The sequence below is a fragment of the Takifugu flavidus genome, chromosome 4 (assembly GCF_003711565.1).
Source record: "Takifugu flavidus isolate HTHZ2018 chromosome 4, ASM371156v2, whole genome shotgun sequence".
Taxonomy (NCBI): domain Eukaryota; kingdom Metazoa; phylum Chordata; class Actinopteri; order Tetraodontiformes; family Tetraodontidae; genus Takifugu; species Takifugu flavidus.
The window spans coordinates 17434995-17454405 of NC_079523.1; the positions used below are offsets into that span (position 1 = coordinate 17434995).

At 46.6% G+C, this 19411-nt stretch overlaps 1 protein-coding gene across 5 annotated transcripts; it reads left to right on the top strand.

The window, feature by feature from the left end:
- Positions 1-393: 393 nt before the first annotated feature.
- cpne1 (copine I) lies at positions 394-19292 on the top strand. 5 transcript variants are annotated; one of them, XM_057028996.1, is made up of 17 exons: positions 402-544; positions 3945-4090; positions 13135-13263; positions 13348-13527; positions 14228-14302; positions 14570-14641; positions 15661-15744; positions 15913-16002; positions 16092-16190; positions 16271-16357; positions 16500-16559; positions 16636-16769; positions 16956-17010; positions 17109-17163; positions 17256-17389; positions 17460-17696; positions 17776-19292. In XM_057028996.1, the coding sequence occupies exons 2-17, from the start codon at positions 4058-4060 to the stop codon at positions 17890-17892; spliced, it is 1641 nt and encodes a 546-aa protein (XP_056884976.1). In that variant the 5' UTR covers positions 402-544; positions 3945-4057; the 3' UTR covers positions 17893-19292. The 5 variants fall into 5 exon arrangements, with proteins under 5 accessions (XP_056884975.1, XP_056884978.1, XP_056884976.1 ...); XM_057028998.1 differs by lacking the exon at positions 3945-4090 and having other exon boundaries at positions 395-544; XM_057028997.1 differs by lacking the exons at positions 402-544; positions 3945-4090 and adding an exon at positions 11810-11949.
- Positions 19293-19411: the final 119 nt, after the last annotated feature.

Below are 19411 nucleotides of genomic sequence, written 5' to 3' on the forward strand. Positions count from 1 at the left end.
GCTGAAATGGGAAAACGGAGGGAGAGGGTTGTTATTGCAGTGCTTCCAATAAAACTCTTGAGTATTTGGCTTAACCACCACATCCTCGTGGGGCCCAAACATGACTAAATGTTTGTGAAAAGGTTAGGAAACAAACACAATCAAAGCCACAGAATGAAGGCCATGATCGCTGTGGTCTGTGGCCTTTTTGATGATCACCTGTGAAGAATGAACCAAGAACACAGTAGAAATTTCAGTTTTATTTTTCCTTTGACAGGTAAGTCTCGGTTGATGTGTAGGTATTTGTGTCTATTAAAAGCCGGCTTAAAATTGTACCTGCAGCTATTCGCGCAGCAGAGGGCAGCAGTGTACAACTAACACCTGCGGGCTTGAAGACGAAGAAGAAGAAGGAGGGGGAGGAGCGACCTTCTGTGACGTCAACAAAGTCTCGTTCCTCATCGCGGTGTTTGCCGACATTTTGTACACCGTGACGAGAGACGAGAGGAGAGAAGAGTAGAGAACATTAATGAATTAAACTTCATTGTCTTTGTTGACAGATTTCTCGGTAAGAATCCAGCAGTGTCAGTCCACTGGGTGATGCACTCGCGACGAGAGGCCAAGATGAGCCGTTGATAGCGGCCATCCTGCTTCGCTCCGTTGCGCACAAAGCATTGTTCCTAGCTAGCTAAACAACAGCTAAAACAGCGCTAGCTAGCGTAACTACACTCACATTTCTACCGGGTGCTAAATTAGACCTCTATTACTCTAACGACCAGTCACAGTGTATCTAACATGCTCATTACATTGATGAATTGGGTTAATGTGTGGGTTTGTTTGGGTGGCGAGTTGCTACGGGCTATCGGCCGTCATTCACGAAGCTGCATTGATTTTCTATGCGTGAGATGAGCAATGTTGGCGGTGAAGGTAGCTCAGGTTTTGCCTATTTTCTGGTGACCGCTTACATCATGCACCGTGACGCTTTTACCTGGTCAGATCTACCGATATATCGGTATAATTGAATGTCTAGAGTGAGTGAACGGAGTCTGGGCTTTCCGATGGACGCGAACGTGTCGCCATCGTCGCTCTTGGTTGTGTCTGATGGGCTCCACTGTTCTTCTGGCTTCATTTCATATTTATAAAAACTTGACGCGTGTTGCGTGCAAGTCAGTGCGGTTATTTACAGGTGCCTCTGCAGATTGTGGTTGTTTAAAGTATTTTCTGGAGATATTGTTGGCCATGCACCTCATGGGCATTTACGTGCATCTTGGTTCACACTGACTACTGTGGTGGCCTTGAGTTAACGTGTACATCAGGTTTGCTAATCACCTCTGCCCTCTTATTGTTGGTTACTCCTGAGGAGAGCTGCATCTAGTGTGAAATGGAACCCCGACGGTGCCTTTGGCTCATTGATTTTGCGATTTTTCCTGTGTTAAAAGATGCTGCTCCTGCTGGTGTGCGAAGAATTGTGTCTCCTGGGTTTCTGATTGTTGCATCTGCAGTTTTTGCCTCTCCGGCTTTGGCTGTTGCTGTGTTGGATCCTTTCTCTGCTGTTGCTTATGTTTTTTAATCAGGTTGAAATCAAGAAAAAGGGAATCACTGAAATTGATTGAGCTGATGTGGTTTGTGACTGGAGCTGGTTTTGTTTACACTTTATAGAATGAATAAAAGGTTAAAGGTCGGTGAAATGACCAACTATGACTATGCTGCCCTTTAATATTACAAAAGTGGCTCGGTGTTTGTTCCATTTCTTGCTGCTCAGTTGGACATAATGGTGGTTTATTTTTATTTTTTTGTACATTTGTGTTTAAAAATCTACACCCGATGAAATGCTAAAATCTTGTGATGTAAACAGATTAGACCAAGAGAAACAGTGTCAGAACATTTCTCGCCTTTTTAATGGGACCTCTAAAGCGAATAGTTAAATCAGAAAACCAACCCAAACCTTTTCGTGGTGCTCTGAGGATCGGGCTCTTCAGACTCGTGTGAAATAGTTGCCAGGGTCCACCTGCCCACACTTGAATCATATCAGGGACTTTTCCGACATTTCCTAGTTGCTACTTTCAGGACTGGATTGCAAAAGCATCGGAGGGTAGGTTCTGATTCAGCTCAGTCAATATGGTACAACAGCGACGTCACCAAGAACTGGGCGCCCTCCGAAATTGGTGAAAAGGAGAGAATAAAAGTGGCAAGGGTGGCCTCCAAGGGGCCTCCAGCAACATTAGACGAGCTGCTGGAAGCACCGACTGCGTGCTACATGTGACAACAGCGTTGTGTGTTCTGCGAACGTGTTAGGTGGCACGACGTATGACGTTATCATCTGGTAAAATCCCGGTTTTGCCTACAACTTTAAGGTGTATTTACCATCCAGCTTCCGAAGACCAGCGGCCCCATTGTGAAGCGTGGTGGAGGCAGCGTCAGGGTTCGGGAACCGGTGTCCCAGGGTGGAGGGCCATGTGACCAGTTTGATTGTTCAAGCTTTAGACATCAACCAAAGAATGGCTTCAACAGGTTTTGGAATGGCCCAACCAGAGCCCAGGGTAGAGTCCATCGGTAAGGTCCATCTGAGGACGGCTCAACGCAGAAGTCTGAATCTTACGAATTCCCCCCCCCACAAAAAGTATTTCAGCTTGTTTTGGGTGGCATTAAAGGTGGGAACCGTTCTGACAGGAGTTTTCTTGGTCTTTCTTGTAATATCACAAAACCCTGGCATTTTGACGGGTGTGTAGTCCTTTTTGACGCAGCGTAAATGTGAGCTAATGGTGCTCTTCTCTTGGCTTTATTTTCATGTCAGCTGCTTTTTTTTTGGTGCTCTACTGCCTGAGACGGGGATGTTGCTCTGATTTGTCTAATGCAAACTGCTGCTGTTTTGTCGCTGGTGTTTCTTTTGTCCTCACCTCCTTGACTTTGCTGTTAAAATGTTGATGTTTGGAGTTATTGTCTTGCTTTGGTTTTTGCTGCTTTTGCTCCGGTTGACGTGATGATAAGGCTCCTGGGAAAATATTGTGGGATGTTGCCCGGACACTGGCTAAAGTGGTGCTTAGCTGATTTTCTGTTTGGTAACCAGAAACAACCATTTGAGGTTTGCTCAGCTTGGACTCTATTTCTTATTATTCCAGAGTGGATTGTTGCTTTGTTTGTTGATTGCAATTTTTAGCCACTAAATTAGTTTTGTTTGTGGAAGAGAGCATTCCATGTTGATTATAAAATAGTGTAATGCTGACATGTCCTAGATGGATTTGATTGAGGAATTTTTTCTCGTCGTAAAATATTCAATATAGAAATGAGCATTCACTCTACATCATTTAAGGCTATCCAAAGATGAGGGTCTTTTTACGCGCTTTAGGGTATATCCCATAATAAAATCATATTACATGTAGGCATTGATGGCGGGCGCTATGTACTCATGTTAACGAAAACGGTTTCCCCGAAGGTTTTAGTTGGTATCGCCGCTGTTTTATAAATTTATTTTACAATAAATCAAAGTTCAAATAGGACTTTGCTGTTATTTAAACATGATCGATGACCAAAAAACAAGAAATTTATAACTTTGGCCAAGACAATAGGCATTATTTTTCCCAGAATCAGGCAGCACAACATTGAAATGCTTTAACTTTGTACATTCTGATGTCTTATTTACTTATTTCAAGCCAGCGAAACATTGGAATTTGATCCTAGCCTTTTTTTAAACTCACTGTCGTATAAATGTATTTACAACTTCCGTTATAAAGTTAGCTAAAGTGCCACTGGTTTCCAAATGTCAGAAGCCAAACGAACACGCAGAGTTGAAACAAATTTATTATGGCTAGGCAATTCTACCGAGACTTACATTTACACGGTGTAAGTTGTGAAGGGTTTGTTTTACTTTTATTTAATTGCCTGATGCAGGTTTCCCAAGGAAACATCTGGAAACCACTGGTTGCCCTCTTTCTGCTTTTCATCTGACAGTAGTATTGCTTTCTCCCCAGGTTATAAGGCTGTTTAGCAGTCATTATGGCAGTAGTCATCAGGCTGCAAGGTCTGCCCATAGTGGCCGGCACCATGGACATCAGGCACTTCTTCTCTGGCCTCACAATCCCTGATGGTGGAGTGCATATTGTTGGGGGTGAACATGGTGAGGCTTTCATCGTCTTTGCCACTGATGAAGACGCCCGACTGGGAATGATGCGTACAGGTGGGTCCATTAAGGGCTCAAAAGTGTCTTTGTTGCTTAGCAGCAAGACTGAAATGCAGAGCATGATTGAACTCAGCCGCCGCAGGTTTGAGGCTGGAACAAGTACCGCAGAAACGGCTGCAACTGCCACGGGAAATGCAAACCGGCAAGTGGCGCAAATACCCACGGTGCAGACGGGGGCAGGTGGCCGAAGCGGTAACCACGGCAACCAGGCTTTCAGTAACACCCAGGCCTCAGTGACAGCAGCAAGTTCCTCTCAGGAGTCTCCAAGCAACAAGGCAGTGGCCAGCATAGTGCCCAGCTTTGCTACGAGCTACAGTTCTGCCCCCACAATCACCACAGCTCTGACATCTCTCAGTGCAGGCCCTCCACCTATACCCCCGCTTCCAAGCATGCCTTCCATGCCCCCGATCCCCTCACTACCCACAATTCCAGTCCCTCCCCCAGTGTCTTCCCTCCCCCCTGTTCCAACTGTGTCTCCACTGTCTCAAGGACCTCCAGTTCCTCCAATGTCCCACCTCCCTCATGTGTCATCTCTTCCTCATTTTAACCCATCATTGCCACCCCCAGCAGGCTTGGCCTCCGGCCTCCCCCTTGGAACGCCCAACCCCATGCTGTTTAACCCTCTTTCTCCTCTGGCCTCTCTTGGCCTCCAGGCCCACATGAAAGCTGCAGCTGCTGCCAGTGGAGCGGCAGCAATGACTCGCGATGAGTTGTTTGTCCTCTTACAGAACCTTCCGTTCGCATGCACAGAGGTAGATGTCAGAGGTTTCTTCAGGGGTCTGGGTGTGGATGCGGTTCGCTTTCTAAAGGACGCACAGGGCCGACATACTGGAAAAGCGATGGTTAAGTTCTTTTCGCCCCAGGAGAGTTTTGAAGCTGTGAAGAGGGGCGGAGGCATGATGGGCCAGAGGTTCATTGAAATCAATCCAGGCTCTGAGCAGCAATGGGCCAGCATCAATGACGGTACAGCAAGCCAGGCTTCACACAGTGGCAACAAATCAAATATCGAATTGCAACAGCACTGCCGTAATAATTCGGGGGTGGAAGCAAGGGATCAACGAGGAAGGTCACGATCTCCCCACCGGCAAGAGTTTTGCATTTACTTGAAAGGCCTCCCCTACGAAGCGGACAAAAAACAGATCAAAGAGTTCTTCAACAATTTGGCCATCATAGAGGACAGTATCTACATTGCTTATGGACCTAATGGTCGAGCCACTGGAGAGGGCTTCCTTGAGTTCAAAACTGAACAAGACCACAAGGCCGCGCTGGGTGCTCACATGCAGTACATGGGTAGCCGCTTCATCCAGGTCCACCCAGTCAGCCGAAAGGGAATGCTTGAAAAGATAGATGCGATCAGAAAACGAGAAGCATCTCACGGTGGCGGGAAGAGCCAAGATGGCTCAAAGAATCCCCGAAACTGCGTCCACATCACCAATATTCCCTACAACATTTCCAAGAAGGATGTCCGTGCCTTCCTGGAGGGGGTGGGGCTTTACGAAGACAGCCTTAAGGTTCTCACAGATAGCCACGGCAATGGTTTGGGTCAGTCTATCTTCCAACTTCGTAGCGAGGAAGACGCCAGAAAAGCAGAGAGACTGCACCGGCAAAAACTCAATGGTCGCGATGCTTTTGTTCACTTGGTGACTGTTGAGCAGATGAAGGAAATCGAGAGGAATCCTCCTCCGCAAAACAAGAGAGGCCAGCGCGGTCAAAACCAGATGAGCCAAAATCAGAACCAGAACCAACAAGCCCAGCTTAATGCCCAGCATTCTCAGATGAACCCGTTTGCTGCCATCAGCGGTGATGAATTCACTTTTCTTCGAAACACTATGGGAAACCTTAATAATGCCCCCTTCGTCACTCCATTCTCAGCCACTGGAAACGGACTGGCAGGCCCTCCTCCAATGCCTCCTCTTGCCGCAGGGCTGGGGGAGGTAAATCTGGGTGTAGCCCCCCCACTTGTTTCTGGGCTTCCGGGAGCACCGATGTTGGAGCCACCGGGCTTTCGGCCCGGGCCAGTTGGAGGAGCCCCGTTTGGCCAGGATGGACTCAGAGGTCTGGTACCCTTTGACAATACCAACAGAAAAGTAGGTGGCGGAGGCCAAAGTCGGGGAGGAGCCGCTAATAACCACCAAGGACGTCCAGTTGTTGGAGGTGCTGGTGGACAGCAGGTGTTTATCCCAGGAAATGATGGTCTCCTCAGTCAGCCTGGGGGAACCCCTAATTCCAACAGTCAATGTGCTGCTGGACCAACGGTTGTAAAGCTCCAGAACATGCCATTCACTGTTACCGTGGATGAAATTATGGACTTCTTTTACGGCTACCAGGTGGTGCCAGGCTCAGTCTGCCTTCAGTTTAGTGAGAAAGGCCTACCAACAGGTGAAGCCATGGTGGCCTTCCAGAACCACGAGGAGGCTACGGCTGCCGTGCTAGACCTCAATGATAGGCCTATTGGAGCTCGCAAGGTCAAGATAAGCCTGGGCTAAAGTCTTAGTATTTTGACGTGGAAAACGGCTAATACAAATTCTTGTTTTCTGGACTGAAGTTTATCTGTAGCTCCATTTGAACTTTGCCCTGCCTCGTGTCATTTTTGTGTGTGTGTGTTGATGATGGCAGGCAGATCGCACGCGGTTTGTCAAGATGCAACTTTCTTTCCTTCTCACAGCTCGCCCACCTGCTAATTCTATGGACATCATCACAAATTAAGCTCTTCGTTATGTGGCGGGTCAAAATCGCTCTTTTGTTGCTACGATGTGATTATTATGCTGCCGCTCTGGTTACAAACATGCTTTGTTGCTGCGATAAAATGATGCTGAAAAGCTGTGTTGCTATGATCAACTGTAAAGCTCTGTTGCTATGGTGAAATGTGGATAAAAGATACTGACCTAGCGCTTCGTTGCCATTGTAAAATCCCTGTTGCTATGGTGAATGCTCGCCTGAATCTCGCATCAACGCCGTAATGTGTCGTGGATATCGGAATGACGAATGCTGTCCGTTTGTTTCTGTAAATAATGACTTTTGGTTGCTGAGCCTTTTTTTTGTCACAGTGCCACCTTTAACCCCTCTTTATTCCCAGCATATTTACATGCTCATTAGCAGCTTGGACTGTAGAGCGGGCAAATGAAGTCTGTAGGGTTTGGGTTATTTTGTTTTTTTTTCTTGCAAAGTCTTTGTTGTATTCATAGCATGTTTTAAATGTTCTTAATGTTTCACCTTTAGGCTCGGCTTTGTTTCTGCTGTCAGTGTATACAATCATGTATAACCATATCTTACGTGATGTGGAGTCTCCTTTGCTTTGGCTAATAAAAGGATATTCCTACTGTTCCTGTGCGTTTAGCCCCGTCTGACTGTCTGCTCTCCACTGCCAGATGAATCCTATTGTTCATGTCGATTTGCGTGATTTGAGTCCATCTTCTTTTTGTGTAAAACCTGGACTGCTTGGTTTGGAATACCGAGGCTCACCGCTCCACTTCTCTGGTGCCAATAAATGGTATCGGTTTGTGCATTGATTAATGACCTTATTTTTAAAAAAAATATAGATTTGACTATTGAGTCCCAAAGTGAAATTGTCTTCTGTCCAGTGACGATCTTGGCCAGTCATAAAATATCAAGCCCAGACTCGGAGCTGTACCGTGTGGTTGTCATCAGGATTTCCAGCTGTCCTCACACTGCAGTTGTAGTCATCTCCACAGCTAATGCTTAAAGGTCACACCGTGCGCTTTATTTTGGAGGCTTTCCTATAGGACTTGGGGGTCCCCCAATGCTGTTTCTGAGGTCTTGATCCCTAAATTCAGGCATTGGGGCAGAATGACAGTCCTCTACAAACCACTCTCACAAAGAGCTTTGTGCAGCTATAAATGCTAATGGGCAGGTTGAGAGGTGGGGCAAGGTGGACGGTGGGGGTGTGGCCTTGCCTATCTTGCCCCCATGGTAGGGCGCTCGTAGCTCAGCTGATTTTCCAATAAAATTAGACGACACCTTTTAGCTAAAAAACGATGCACCGACACCAAGGGATGAACAAAATTTGCCTCCTTTCACTTCTGCAAACAGAATGACGAGACCCTTTTCAAATGTGCAAGCAGGTAAAGAGCTTGTGTACTGGTAGTACTCTCTAACAACTGGTGCTGGTTTTACATGCTTGAGGTACTCCTGCATATCACCCTTGGTACAGCCCAAAGACTAGTGTAGCATTATTGCTAACATCTATATACAGTACGCCATATGTTTCAGAGGGATACAAGGGAGCAGAAAACGAGTAAATCTAAAAAAAAATCTTGGTAATTTCAGCAAACGAGTTGATATTCGCTCCGATATTCGCTCCAAAATTTCTTTCTCCTCATTGCTGAATAAAATGCTGCCTAATACAGCAGAGAAGTGTTTTTAATATATACTGGATTTATCTTGTCTGGCTATGACGGATGTTACTGCGGCACATGCAACAGCATAAAGCAAGAGATAGTACTATGATGTGCCTTTAAAAAAAATCAAGGGTTATGGGGCAAAAAGCACCGAAAGATAAAGATTTATAGAGCAAAACTTTCAATTGGAACATTCATCAGTACCCTATTAAAATAAATGATATCTCCATGTAATGTTTTTACAAACTACTAATGGTCCCCATGTTAGCTTCCTGTATTTCCAAAATTAGTTCAAAATGCAAAATGCACTTTGAATAGAAGTAAAGTATCTGATTTGGTGGAGAGTCCAGTATTTTTTCCCCTGTCCTGTAACTGTGAGCACACTTGAAAAGGGTGTATTCTTGGCCGAATGAGGGGAGGAAGCAAAGGACTGAAAGGCTTTGGTCAGTAAATGCACCCGTTGTCGATAGCTGAAGACTTTTTTTTTCCCCAGAAGAGGGCCCTTCCTGCTGCTCAGGAAATGGTTAACCTTCAACCAGGTACACTGACTGGTGGTGGATGTGTGTAAAGGTGAATTGTCAGGTCATAATGGCCTGAGGTGTCCGATTGGACAGTAGGGTTGTTGCTGGCTGAATGTGTGATGGACGCGGGGCGTGGCGTGAAGAACAATCTGAACTGTAGACGGCGTGGCCCGGTCAATGTGGAGCAGATGTACACTTACTTTATGGCTGATATTCAGCTGTTGGTCCAATGATGTGTTGATAAATCCTGTACGTGCAGGTGAGTAACACAAAGGTGAGGTGACCGTGAGCAGCTTTTTCTTTTCAGTCATCTCCTGACATGGAGAGCGTTGCCATTTGAGGAGAAATGATCAAGTTTTGGCATGAGCCCAGAGAGTGGTTCTGTTCCAGAGGTGGAGCATGTGGTGGGGTTCTATCATCCTTGGACCGGTTTGATTGGAGAACATGCATATCTGATCTTAATAAGGCCCGTTCGGTTCCCGTCGGTCTCTGCTTTGTCTCCCCGCGGTGGCGCTAATGCGCCGTGCTGGCTGGTGCTGGTCGGTCACAGTTGTTGTTTGCAAACCAACACACTTGAAGAAGAAGAAGAAGAAGACGCTGTTTGAATGGAGTTCATCAAACACTGTTGTGGTCTTGAATCTGTGCTGTGTAATAAAGCTGGATTTGTTGTGTGTCGGCTGTGTGCTAAGCCCTGTTACTATGGATCACACACAGAGCGAGAGACTACATGTCAGGCATGTCAATCACCAGGCCGTGGCGTGGAAAATAAAGTACACCCTCCCTCAATGGGAATATTTTTCTACAATAGTGAGAATAGTTATCCTTATTATTACCCTAGTCACTGCCTCAGATGAGCTTGAAATATTCCCTAATTACATTAGCCATCCTGCCACAGGCTTCCATAAGCTGCAGTCATGTAATCAAATGCTGTTAATTAATCAGCAGGATGTTTGAGAACTCCCGTAATGTCTGGAATTAGGAGTTAACGTCATCACATTCAATGAGCGGTCCAGTTGAAATGCTAGCTTCTGAGCAATTCTGCATTTTAAAACATTTACTCTCAAACATTCTGCATAAATCCCCACACTGACGTGCACATCCCCCCCCCCCCACACACACACACACACCCCTGGTGTGTTCGCTGGGCGTAGATGAAGCTAAAGGGAATGTGTGCATACCTCACACATTCTGCTTTACAGCCAACCGTTACACTAACTGTACGGTAATGGCACGTTTGTAAGCTACAATCTTTTTAAAATGACTTCATTCTGCACCATCAAAAGACTGATTGCCACTCAGATTGTGCATAAAAATCCTAGGAAAGCCAGGGGCCACACACTTTACAGAGCATTAGCATGTGACAGGCTGCAGGATGACTCGACCGTCTCTTAGAGAGCAAGGTCGCTCGTAAAGCTGCATCAAACAGCACGTAAGCACAAATCGCTGAAACAGCCTGTCGGTCACACGGTGGGACGATGTGAGCTTGTTTAGCAGCCACAGCACCAGAGCCGACACTTTATCAATGTTCAAATTATTACTAAAGACTTCCTGTAGGTCAACGATTAAAAGCAAATCTACATCCAAGTGGTTGAAGCAAGGTGTGATGCCTCAACGTTCAAAATTCACAATATGATCCCTGCCTCAATAAATGTTCAGTGAACCCAAAGCTAAGCTGTCAAAGGGCCTAAATCTTTTCACAATAAATTAGGAGCCCAAATGAATTACAGTAAATCCTTTTGGACGGTTGTGCGTTGCTTTTTAAACACACACCTCTCCTGTTGGCCTTCATTTTGGTTTTGGTTTTTTTATTTTGTGGGTCGTGTTTGTCTTTAATGAACTGTCAGGGACCAGACAGTTCATTAAGAGATGTGGAAAGTGATAAAATTGAAGAAGGGTGTACTTTGATCTAAATCTAACTCCACTAATCCCAAAGGAGCCGCTGGTATATCAGCATATATTACAGTTTCCAGGTGACTCTGACTCTGTCGTTTTTTCTAAAGAAGTGTTGGGAGAACATTTGGGAGACGGTGTCCAGTCCCTGAATGTTCACAATCTGGTGACAGGTCTTCAGTTGTTTGACGAGGCTGCTAATTTTGTGTGTACGACTGGGGCTTTTATCACTGATCCTGTCTTGATTGATTTGACTGATTTGATCAGTTACGTGTTCCCTGGAAGCTGAAAATGATGGCCTTCATTAAAGGATGCAAATGTAGGCGCTGTAGTATGGTGGTATTCTCTTAGATCTTAGATTTCTATTAACATTGACTTGTGGTGAAGCTTCAGTAAACTGCAGAGGTGCTGGGCAGATTAAGTGTGGATGCAAATGTTTTGCTGTAGATGTGGTTTGCACAACGAGCTGAGCCAGGTGTGTTTCAAACGTGTCTGTGTATGAGAAACATTGCATATCTATAAAGAGAGGTTTTATATACATTATGTATATCTTGTGACCTTACTCAGTGAATTTGGAAACATCCAGATGCTGCTATCCTTTTATTGCTGCTTTTACCCCCCCACCCCCCCCCAAAATGTGAGCTTTGTGCATTTTCTGTCATCGTTGCTATTTTCTGTGTAGATTTTATTTATTTTATTCCGTCAATGATTCAGTCTGACGACAGGTGGTGATTGACAGCCACCTTGTCCAATCAGAACTTGCTCGTTCCACCGTCTGCCAAATCAGAGGTGATCGCTTAATTAATCTCGTTGTTAACTAAAAGCGTCTGAACATTTTAGTTCGCCAGATACAGAATTTATAGCTGCTTTTATTAGTAGGGTGTGACCGTTAAAGTTATGGCTAGAGTTGGGGGTTGGGGGTGCCCACCAGAAGTGACGTCGGCTCACTTCCGCTTCCTGTTCCGTGTCGCTCTGCAGACGAGCCGCTCCTTCCTGTGCTGTGTAAAGATAAAACAACTCGGATAAGGTGATTTTCTGTCTCTTTTCTGCGTGTTGTACTAAAACAACGTGTGTGTAACGGAGTTACAGAGAACGTTTCCCCTCAAAGCTTCACTTCTAAACGTGCTCTTTTAACGCCGTTTCTGGGTTTAGGACTTTAGAATGTGGGCGTTGCCCACAGCTGCAGACATTTTCTGTATTTTCTCAAGAACGCAGCTTCTTTTGGGGCTTTCGGCTGTATATTCGTACATTTGTTGGAGAAAAGAATAAAAGACGTTTGTTCCTATCGTGGGCTATGTGTTCAGGTGAGGTCTCACCTGAAAAAAAAGTTGAATTTCTAGTTTGTAACACACCATATCTTAATACATGACGGATTCTTGCTGTGTTAATGTAAAGGAGGTGTTTCATATGCTTTCTGTCTAGTCAAATGTGTGTTGAACAGAACTAAAAGTGTCTTTTCAGCCACTTTCCCCAAAGTGCAACAATGGGAGGAACTTTTGATGGAACTAACACTTGGAAGTTATTGTCTAGTATGAATTAAAATGGTTTTTCCTCCAACATCCTCTATTCTATAAACGTCGCACTCATCACTTTAAGCAGATCAATGCATTTACCCAACCCCAAAGCAGCCAGGTCAAGTGTTTGGGTACCTTGCTCAGGGGTACCTGGGCAGTGTTGTGAACACCTAGAACAGCACCCATGTTTTGCCGGCATCGGGCTTGAACCGAGAACCCTCCACTTCTCCGCCCAGCTCCCACCGGCTCTCACTTTGGACCTCTTTCACCTGTTAAGGCCTCTTCAGTTTTGGTGCAACTGGGGGGAATCCGTCTGTGTTTTGGGCTGTGCTGGTTTACCGAACGCTGTTGTTAGTGGGCGTTAATGGTTATTACTGCTGTTGGGTGTGAACAGTAGTAAAGGTTTCAGTTTTAAACATCTCAAGACATCATATATGCATTTATGAGCCTGGAGTTAGGACTGCTACAGTCATGCCTGCAAGCGCTTTCTGTTCCAAAATGTTATTTTCTTTTGGATTTTTAACCAATAGACCCGAGGTGATTGTTCTCTTTAGAAACCATCAACACCTGTCAGATTATTATGGTGTACCGGTATACTTGGTAATACTGAATTCAGCAGTCTCATACTGCCTGTTGACATACTTATACGATGGTTTATTTGTGTAACCTAATCTCGAGGTGTTTCTGTGGCCCTGCAGATGGCGGACTGCGTCTCAAAGGTGGAGCTGACGGTCTCCTGTTCTAACCTGCTGGATAAGGACGTGGGATCAAAGTCTGACCCACTGTGTGTGTTGCTGCAGAGCTCAGGGGGAGACAAGTGGACAGAGGTGCTACTGCAGTCCCCCCTCCCTTAAGTGTTCTGAGATGAATTAAAATGTTGGGTTGACTAAACGATATCTTCCGTCTGCCAGCTGGGTCGCACGGAGCGTATAAAGAACACGTCCGACCCGTCCTTCAGCCAGCGCCTTCGGCTGGATTATCACTTTGAGGCTGTTCAGAATCTGAAGCTGGGGATCTACGACATTGACAACTCCAGCTCTGACCTGGGTGATGATGACTACCTGGGAGGACTGGAGGTCACACTTGGCCAGGTAACGGACCTGTTTCCATCAAAATTTATGCCGGTTTAAAATTCAGGTCGTTTAATAAAATGATCAAGGACCATAGGAAAAGCCATAACAGTCCAGACATCTTGGAGTTTAAAGGTCACATGGTGTGCTTTTTTGCTGACTTATACAGGAATTGGCGGGTCGCCTAATACTGTGTCTGAGGTCTCTCCTCAAATTTGGCCTCGGTGCAGAGTAATAGCCACTACAAACCACAGTCAGCTTTCCCAAGGATGTTCCAGTTTGGTGTCTGCTGCTATAAAAGCTAATGAGGAGCTAATGAGGAGAGGCAGGGCAGGTCTGATTGGGGGTGGGGTCTTGATGGGCTTGCACCGCCCCGGTAGGAGAGCCCTGCTGAGGTTCTCTGGGCTGGACAAAGCAGAAAAGGAGGTGATGTTATGATGACAGAGGGGGGAGGGGGGGGGGTGGTTTAGGATGGCCAGTTTGAGCTTTCATGTTTTTTAAAGGTGGAGAATAATCTCCAGAACATGATTCAGGGCTGTGACTGTCTTGCCTTTAGAACTAATTGCAAATATAAGAATTAGAAACCACTAGAATTCTACCAGAAATCAGCAGTAGCATTATTACACTGCCCCCTGTCGGACTGATCGTGTAAGTACAGCTTAAACTGTATTCTGATTCTGAAGGCCGGTCTAAAGAATGATGTCTCATGATTGTGTTTCAGATTGTTTCCAGTAAAACATTGACCAGACCGCTGCAGCTTAAAAAAGGGAAACCTGCCGGCAAAGGAACTATTACTGTATGTACAAGTCAGTGTGTCGCAAACACGCCTTAATCTGTCTGGAATACATTGACATGTGGCATCTCGTGAGATACCTCCATTGTGTAAAGTCACATTTGTTTAATTACAAGTCAACTCGTCCTTGTGTTAACAACAACAGAATTATTGCACATTTTACTGGTATCATGGAGTTTTGGCTCTGTGCTACAACAATGTAATATCTAATGATTAAAACAATATTTAGCTTCTTGGGATCATTAAATAATCAGAGCTTTATGTGTGTAGGTAACAGCAGAGGAGATGACGGACAACAGAGCGATTGTTTTGGAGCTGGAGGCCAAAAAACTTGACAAGAAGGTAACTTTGCTCCCACCTTTCAAGATTGTTTATTTGTTATTTTGCTGCTATTCTTTCTCGGCTTCAGTTGCCACTAATTCCAGTCAAAGTCTCCCTCCCTCCTTCGTGAAACACTGCTCTTTGGAAACCGAGAGGATTCTGTTTTAGATGCTGGTTCTGGTCAAACTCAAATACCCAGTGGGCCAAAATTCAAAACTGGGACAAAGTCACGGGCCAACATTGATATTGAAAAAAATCTTCCTCCAGCTATAACAGGGAACTTTTTATTTATTTATATATAAAAAAAAAATCTCTTCCTCGCCCTCCTGGGCGGTTCCTCCTTCCTTCAGACTCCGGCCCTCTACCAGAGGCCTGGGAGTCTGAGGGTTCTGCGCGGTCATGCGACTGGATAGGCCGGTGGTTTACGCCACTGACTTTGGTGCGGAAGGTTGTTGGTTCGAATCCAGGCGAGCCCTTAGGCAAGGCTCCTTACGCATATATGCCTACACCTCGGTATGAGCGGAACATTAACTGATAGAGTCATACCGGCTCGGACGTTGCCGGGGTCAACAAGGCCCGCGTCAGGGAACCAGGGCTGCCTGATGTCAAATAGGCTGCTGGAACAAGGCATTCATGGAGCAGGGCAGAGAACATGGTACTGATATATATTTATTTATTTATATTTAATAAAATACCAGCAGGCCAGCTCTAATAGTCAATTGGTATGGCTTTGCGGGCCAAATATTATTACATTGCGGGCCAAATTTGGCCCACGGGACAGAGTTTGACACCTATGCTCTACCTGCATGAAAGAGGCTGCGGTAACTTACTGAAGCTTATGAGGAACATGGCTGCTTGTCTAAACGTGTGTTAAAATAGGGTTCAGATGGCTCTCTTCAGGCGGATCCTCAGGTTAATTCTGTGAAATTAAGAAGTGATCTTCACACACACACACACACACACACACACACACACACGAGTCCTCCCTGTGAGGATGCTTCAGTGTACGATGAGGCTGATCCTGCTGCTCTTCTCTTCAGGACACCTTTGGGAAGTCTGATCCATTCCTGGAGATTTTCAAACAAGGAGCCGACGGGAAGTGGCAGTTGGTCCACAGGACCGAGGTAATTGGGCTTTTCTAAATGCATACATTTCTGTGCCCACTTCTAAGAGGAAGCGTCTCTATTTGTCTGTCATTACACAATAGCCTCCCCGCAAATACCCCAAAACTCCAGCGATACACTCGTTTAATCATGGTCCTGTGATGGTGACAGACATGGTTGTGTGTGTAGGTGGTGAAGAACAACCTGAATCCCACCTGGAAGAAGTTCACCGTCCCTCTCCAGACGTTCTGCTCCAGCGACCTGGAAAGACCTCTGAAGGTCGGAGCTTTCAAAGCCGTTTCTACCGGAAACGACCCTTGAAATGTTTGAGTAGTCACCTGGAACCCACCCCGCCCCCCTCTCTGCAGGTGGACTGTCACGACTACGACAGCGATGGATCTCATGACCTCATCGGTTCCTTCACCACTAAAGTGTCTGAGCTCCAGAAGACAGCCCATGGCTCACCTGTAAGGGTTTTACACCTTCAATAGGTGATTATGGGATGGTGGCTGGTCAAGGGTGGTTAAATTGAGGTTTTGTCTGAAAGGTGGAGTTCAACTGCATCCACCCAGAGAAACAGAAGAAGAAGAAGAGCTACACAAACTCTGGCGTCGTCTCTGTGAAGAGCTGCAAGGTAAACGCCCCCAAGGTTCCCTGGAACCTTTTAAAAGCACAGAGAGTACTGCCCAGGTGGTTAAGAAGAGGAGACCCCCGTTGTGGGTGCTTGTAGACGGCGGAGAGATTTAAACTTTGACTCCTCCTCTGTGTTTTTGCAGCTGGTGACTCAATACTCGTTCCTGGACTACGTGATGGGAGGATGCCAGATCAACTTCACTGTAAGAGAAGAGCTTTGTAAATAACTGTTGCACCTTTTATCCCTGATTGAACGAATGTTTTGCCACGTCACTGCAGGTGGGGGTTGACTTCACCGGTTCTAATGGGGACCCCCGCTCCCCCAACTCTCTTCACTACATGAGCCCCGATGGGCTCAATCAGTACCTGTCGGCGCTGTGGTCCGTGGGTCAGGTCATTCAGGACTACGACACGTTAGTATCCTCAGCACGCTTCTTTCTTTCAGCTGTTTGGACACGATTAGCGTCTGGGGTAGTCAAGGTCAAAGCCACGGGGGGGGTTCTGAACTTCTGGGGTTTCCCCTGAAACTGTCCAACGCATAAATACGCACTCACATGGCTTAAGATGTTGACGCGCCTTCTTCTTCTCCCTCCTGACAGTGATAAATTGTTCCCAGCGTTTGGTTTTGGCGCTAAGCTGCCCCCAGACTACCAGGTCAGTGCATCAACCCGCCCAGTCGGTCCGTCCACAGCCCCCCAGCTCTGCTCAGAGCTGGACATGTCGCACCTTTACAGCTGCTCTTGATCTTGCAGGCTGCGCACCACGAGTTTGCCCTCAATTTCAACCCTGCTAACCCCTACTGCCAAGGTAAAGCGCTCCGCTCCCACATTCACCGTAACAACGTTCCAGTCGGGGAACGAGCGGCGCGCGGGGGCTAACGCTCCCCCCTCACGTTTCAGGCATCGAAGGGATCGTCGACGCCTACCGGATGGTTTTGCCCCAGTTGAAATTCTCCGGGCCCACAAACTTCTCGCCCATCATAAATCACGTGGCTTCCATTGCGTCCGGCGGTGCCCAGAGCAACAGCGCCTCCGTGAGGACACACACTGAAACACCACACACCCCTCACCCTGAGCAGTCTAAAGTGGGCGTGTCTTCTGCAGCAATACTTTGTCCTCCTCATCCTGACCGACGGCGAGATCACCGACTTGGATCAGACCCGGGACGCCATCGTCCGGGCCTCTCTGCTGCCGCTGTCGATCATCATCGTGGGGGTGGGGCCGGCCGACTTCAAGGCCATGGAACTTCTGGACGGCGACGACGGTGTCCTCAGGTCAACAGTAGGGGAGGCTGTGGCCAGAGACATTGTCCAGTTTGTCCCATACAGGAAATTCAAAGACGTAAGTAAGGAAATGTATTTGGATGTTCCATTTTAAAGTCATTTCGTGACGCTCCTGTTTTTTGTTGGGTTTGTTTTAGGCATCAAAGTCGGCCCTGGCCCAGTCGGTCCTGGCCGAGGTTCCCAACCAGCTGGTCTCTTATTTCAAAATGAGAGGCCTGGAACCAGCTAAAGCTAAAGCTGCTCCCAAATCATAAACCTGCCAAGAGTAGCTTCATCTGGCGGACAAAGGCAGCCCCTCTCATTTCATTCCACCAGAAGATCCCGACCCGATGTTCTCGTAGGGCAGTCGGCGTCTGTCAGGGACCAGGAATAATGTTACAGCCCCCCCCACCTCTGCTGAGCACAAATGCAACACGATGGACCAACTAGTCCAATTTTAAAGAGCCTTTCTCTGCTTGCTGACTGCAATAATATAGATGCTGTATTTCTTCTTCTGCTGCTGCTGCTTCAGCAATAACTATGCATGTTATCGGTGCCTTTTTTTTTCACCAGTGCCAAACAATAGCGTGAGAATCTGCTGAGTCAGCGGTTCCTTAGACGAGCTTTGCACTTTTGCCACAAAGGCAGTTCTTTTCTAACAAAGGGGGAAATGAAGACCACGTCCCACCTTACCCACGGAAGTTTTAGCTCAGCCGTGCACGAGCGTGCGCACGCTGCCGTCTAGATGTGTTAGCGCAGTGTGTAAACAGCCTTTGAATAGAGCGCAGGTCAGACTGCAACACGCTTCTGTCTAAAACACTGTTCAGTACGCTGGGCAGGTCTCCACATTCCACGTGCATCCCAATCACATGTTTGTATTAGGAATAACCGCTGCGTCCAAGGTAGTTTTCTATGTCTATAGTTTTCCAGTTGACATAGAAAACGACCTTGGATACAATGACCTGGATGATTGAGAATCTACACAGACATTAACCACTGCGCAGCCTTTTAATCTGCTAACGGGGCCAAGCGTGTTTCCCATTTGTGTGTGTGAAAGTCCGACGTTTAGTTTTTTTCCTAATTGCTAGCCAACTTTTGTAACCCTTCAGCTCGTTCCCCGGAGGGTTTGTTGTCACCTTCCATCATCGGCCAGTAGCGTGTCGCTCACCCAGGGGCTGGATCCAAGCCCTGAACCTTCGCCGTTGCCAAAGATTACGATTGCACCTTCACCCCGAACCCCGGCCGCGTGTCGGGATCAGCCAACGCCGCTCACGGCTGAACTCTTTGTCCTGCTTTCTTGTCAACAGATTTGATCGGGTGTGGTTCACCTGTGTCTCCACGTGAAGCCGAAAAGGGCGAAATCCCTGTTTGGCACAAACAAACGGTCTGTCTTGGGTTGTCTGTCACATGATGCTGTGACGTCATCGAGTAAATATGTCTTGCCAAAATGTACCACATGGGCCGCTGATTGAAACAAAATCTGGTGTCTAAAGGCCAGAAAAGGTGCGACTTGTGTCCTTGAGTCCTTCCTGGGTACATGCTGAGTTACACAGACGTATAGCACCTGTATAACTGCTCCTCGCTAACCAGGCTGTCTACGCCATTATAACCATTAACATCATGTACCAGCACTTGTTAACAAGCAAAAATAAAAGCATTTTGGGGTAAAAGAAAACTCTTGTCTCAGTGTGTGGATGAGGAGCTGGAGGCGGCTCCTGCCGCTCACCTTTAGTCAGAGTTTTAACTGATTTATCACACATTTAATACAGAATTAATAAATTAAGAGGGTTTTTT

Coding starts and splice junctions, on each gene's coding strand:
- cpne1 (XM_057028995.1), top strand. CDS start 3,970: ATGGCAGTAGTCATCAGGCTGCAAGGTCTGCCCATAGTGGCCGGCACC.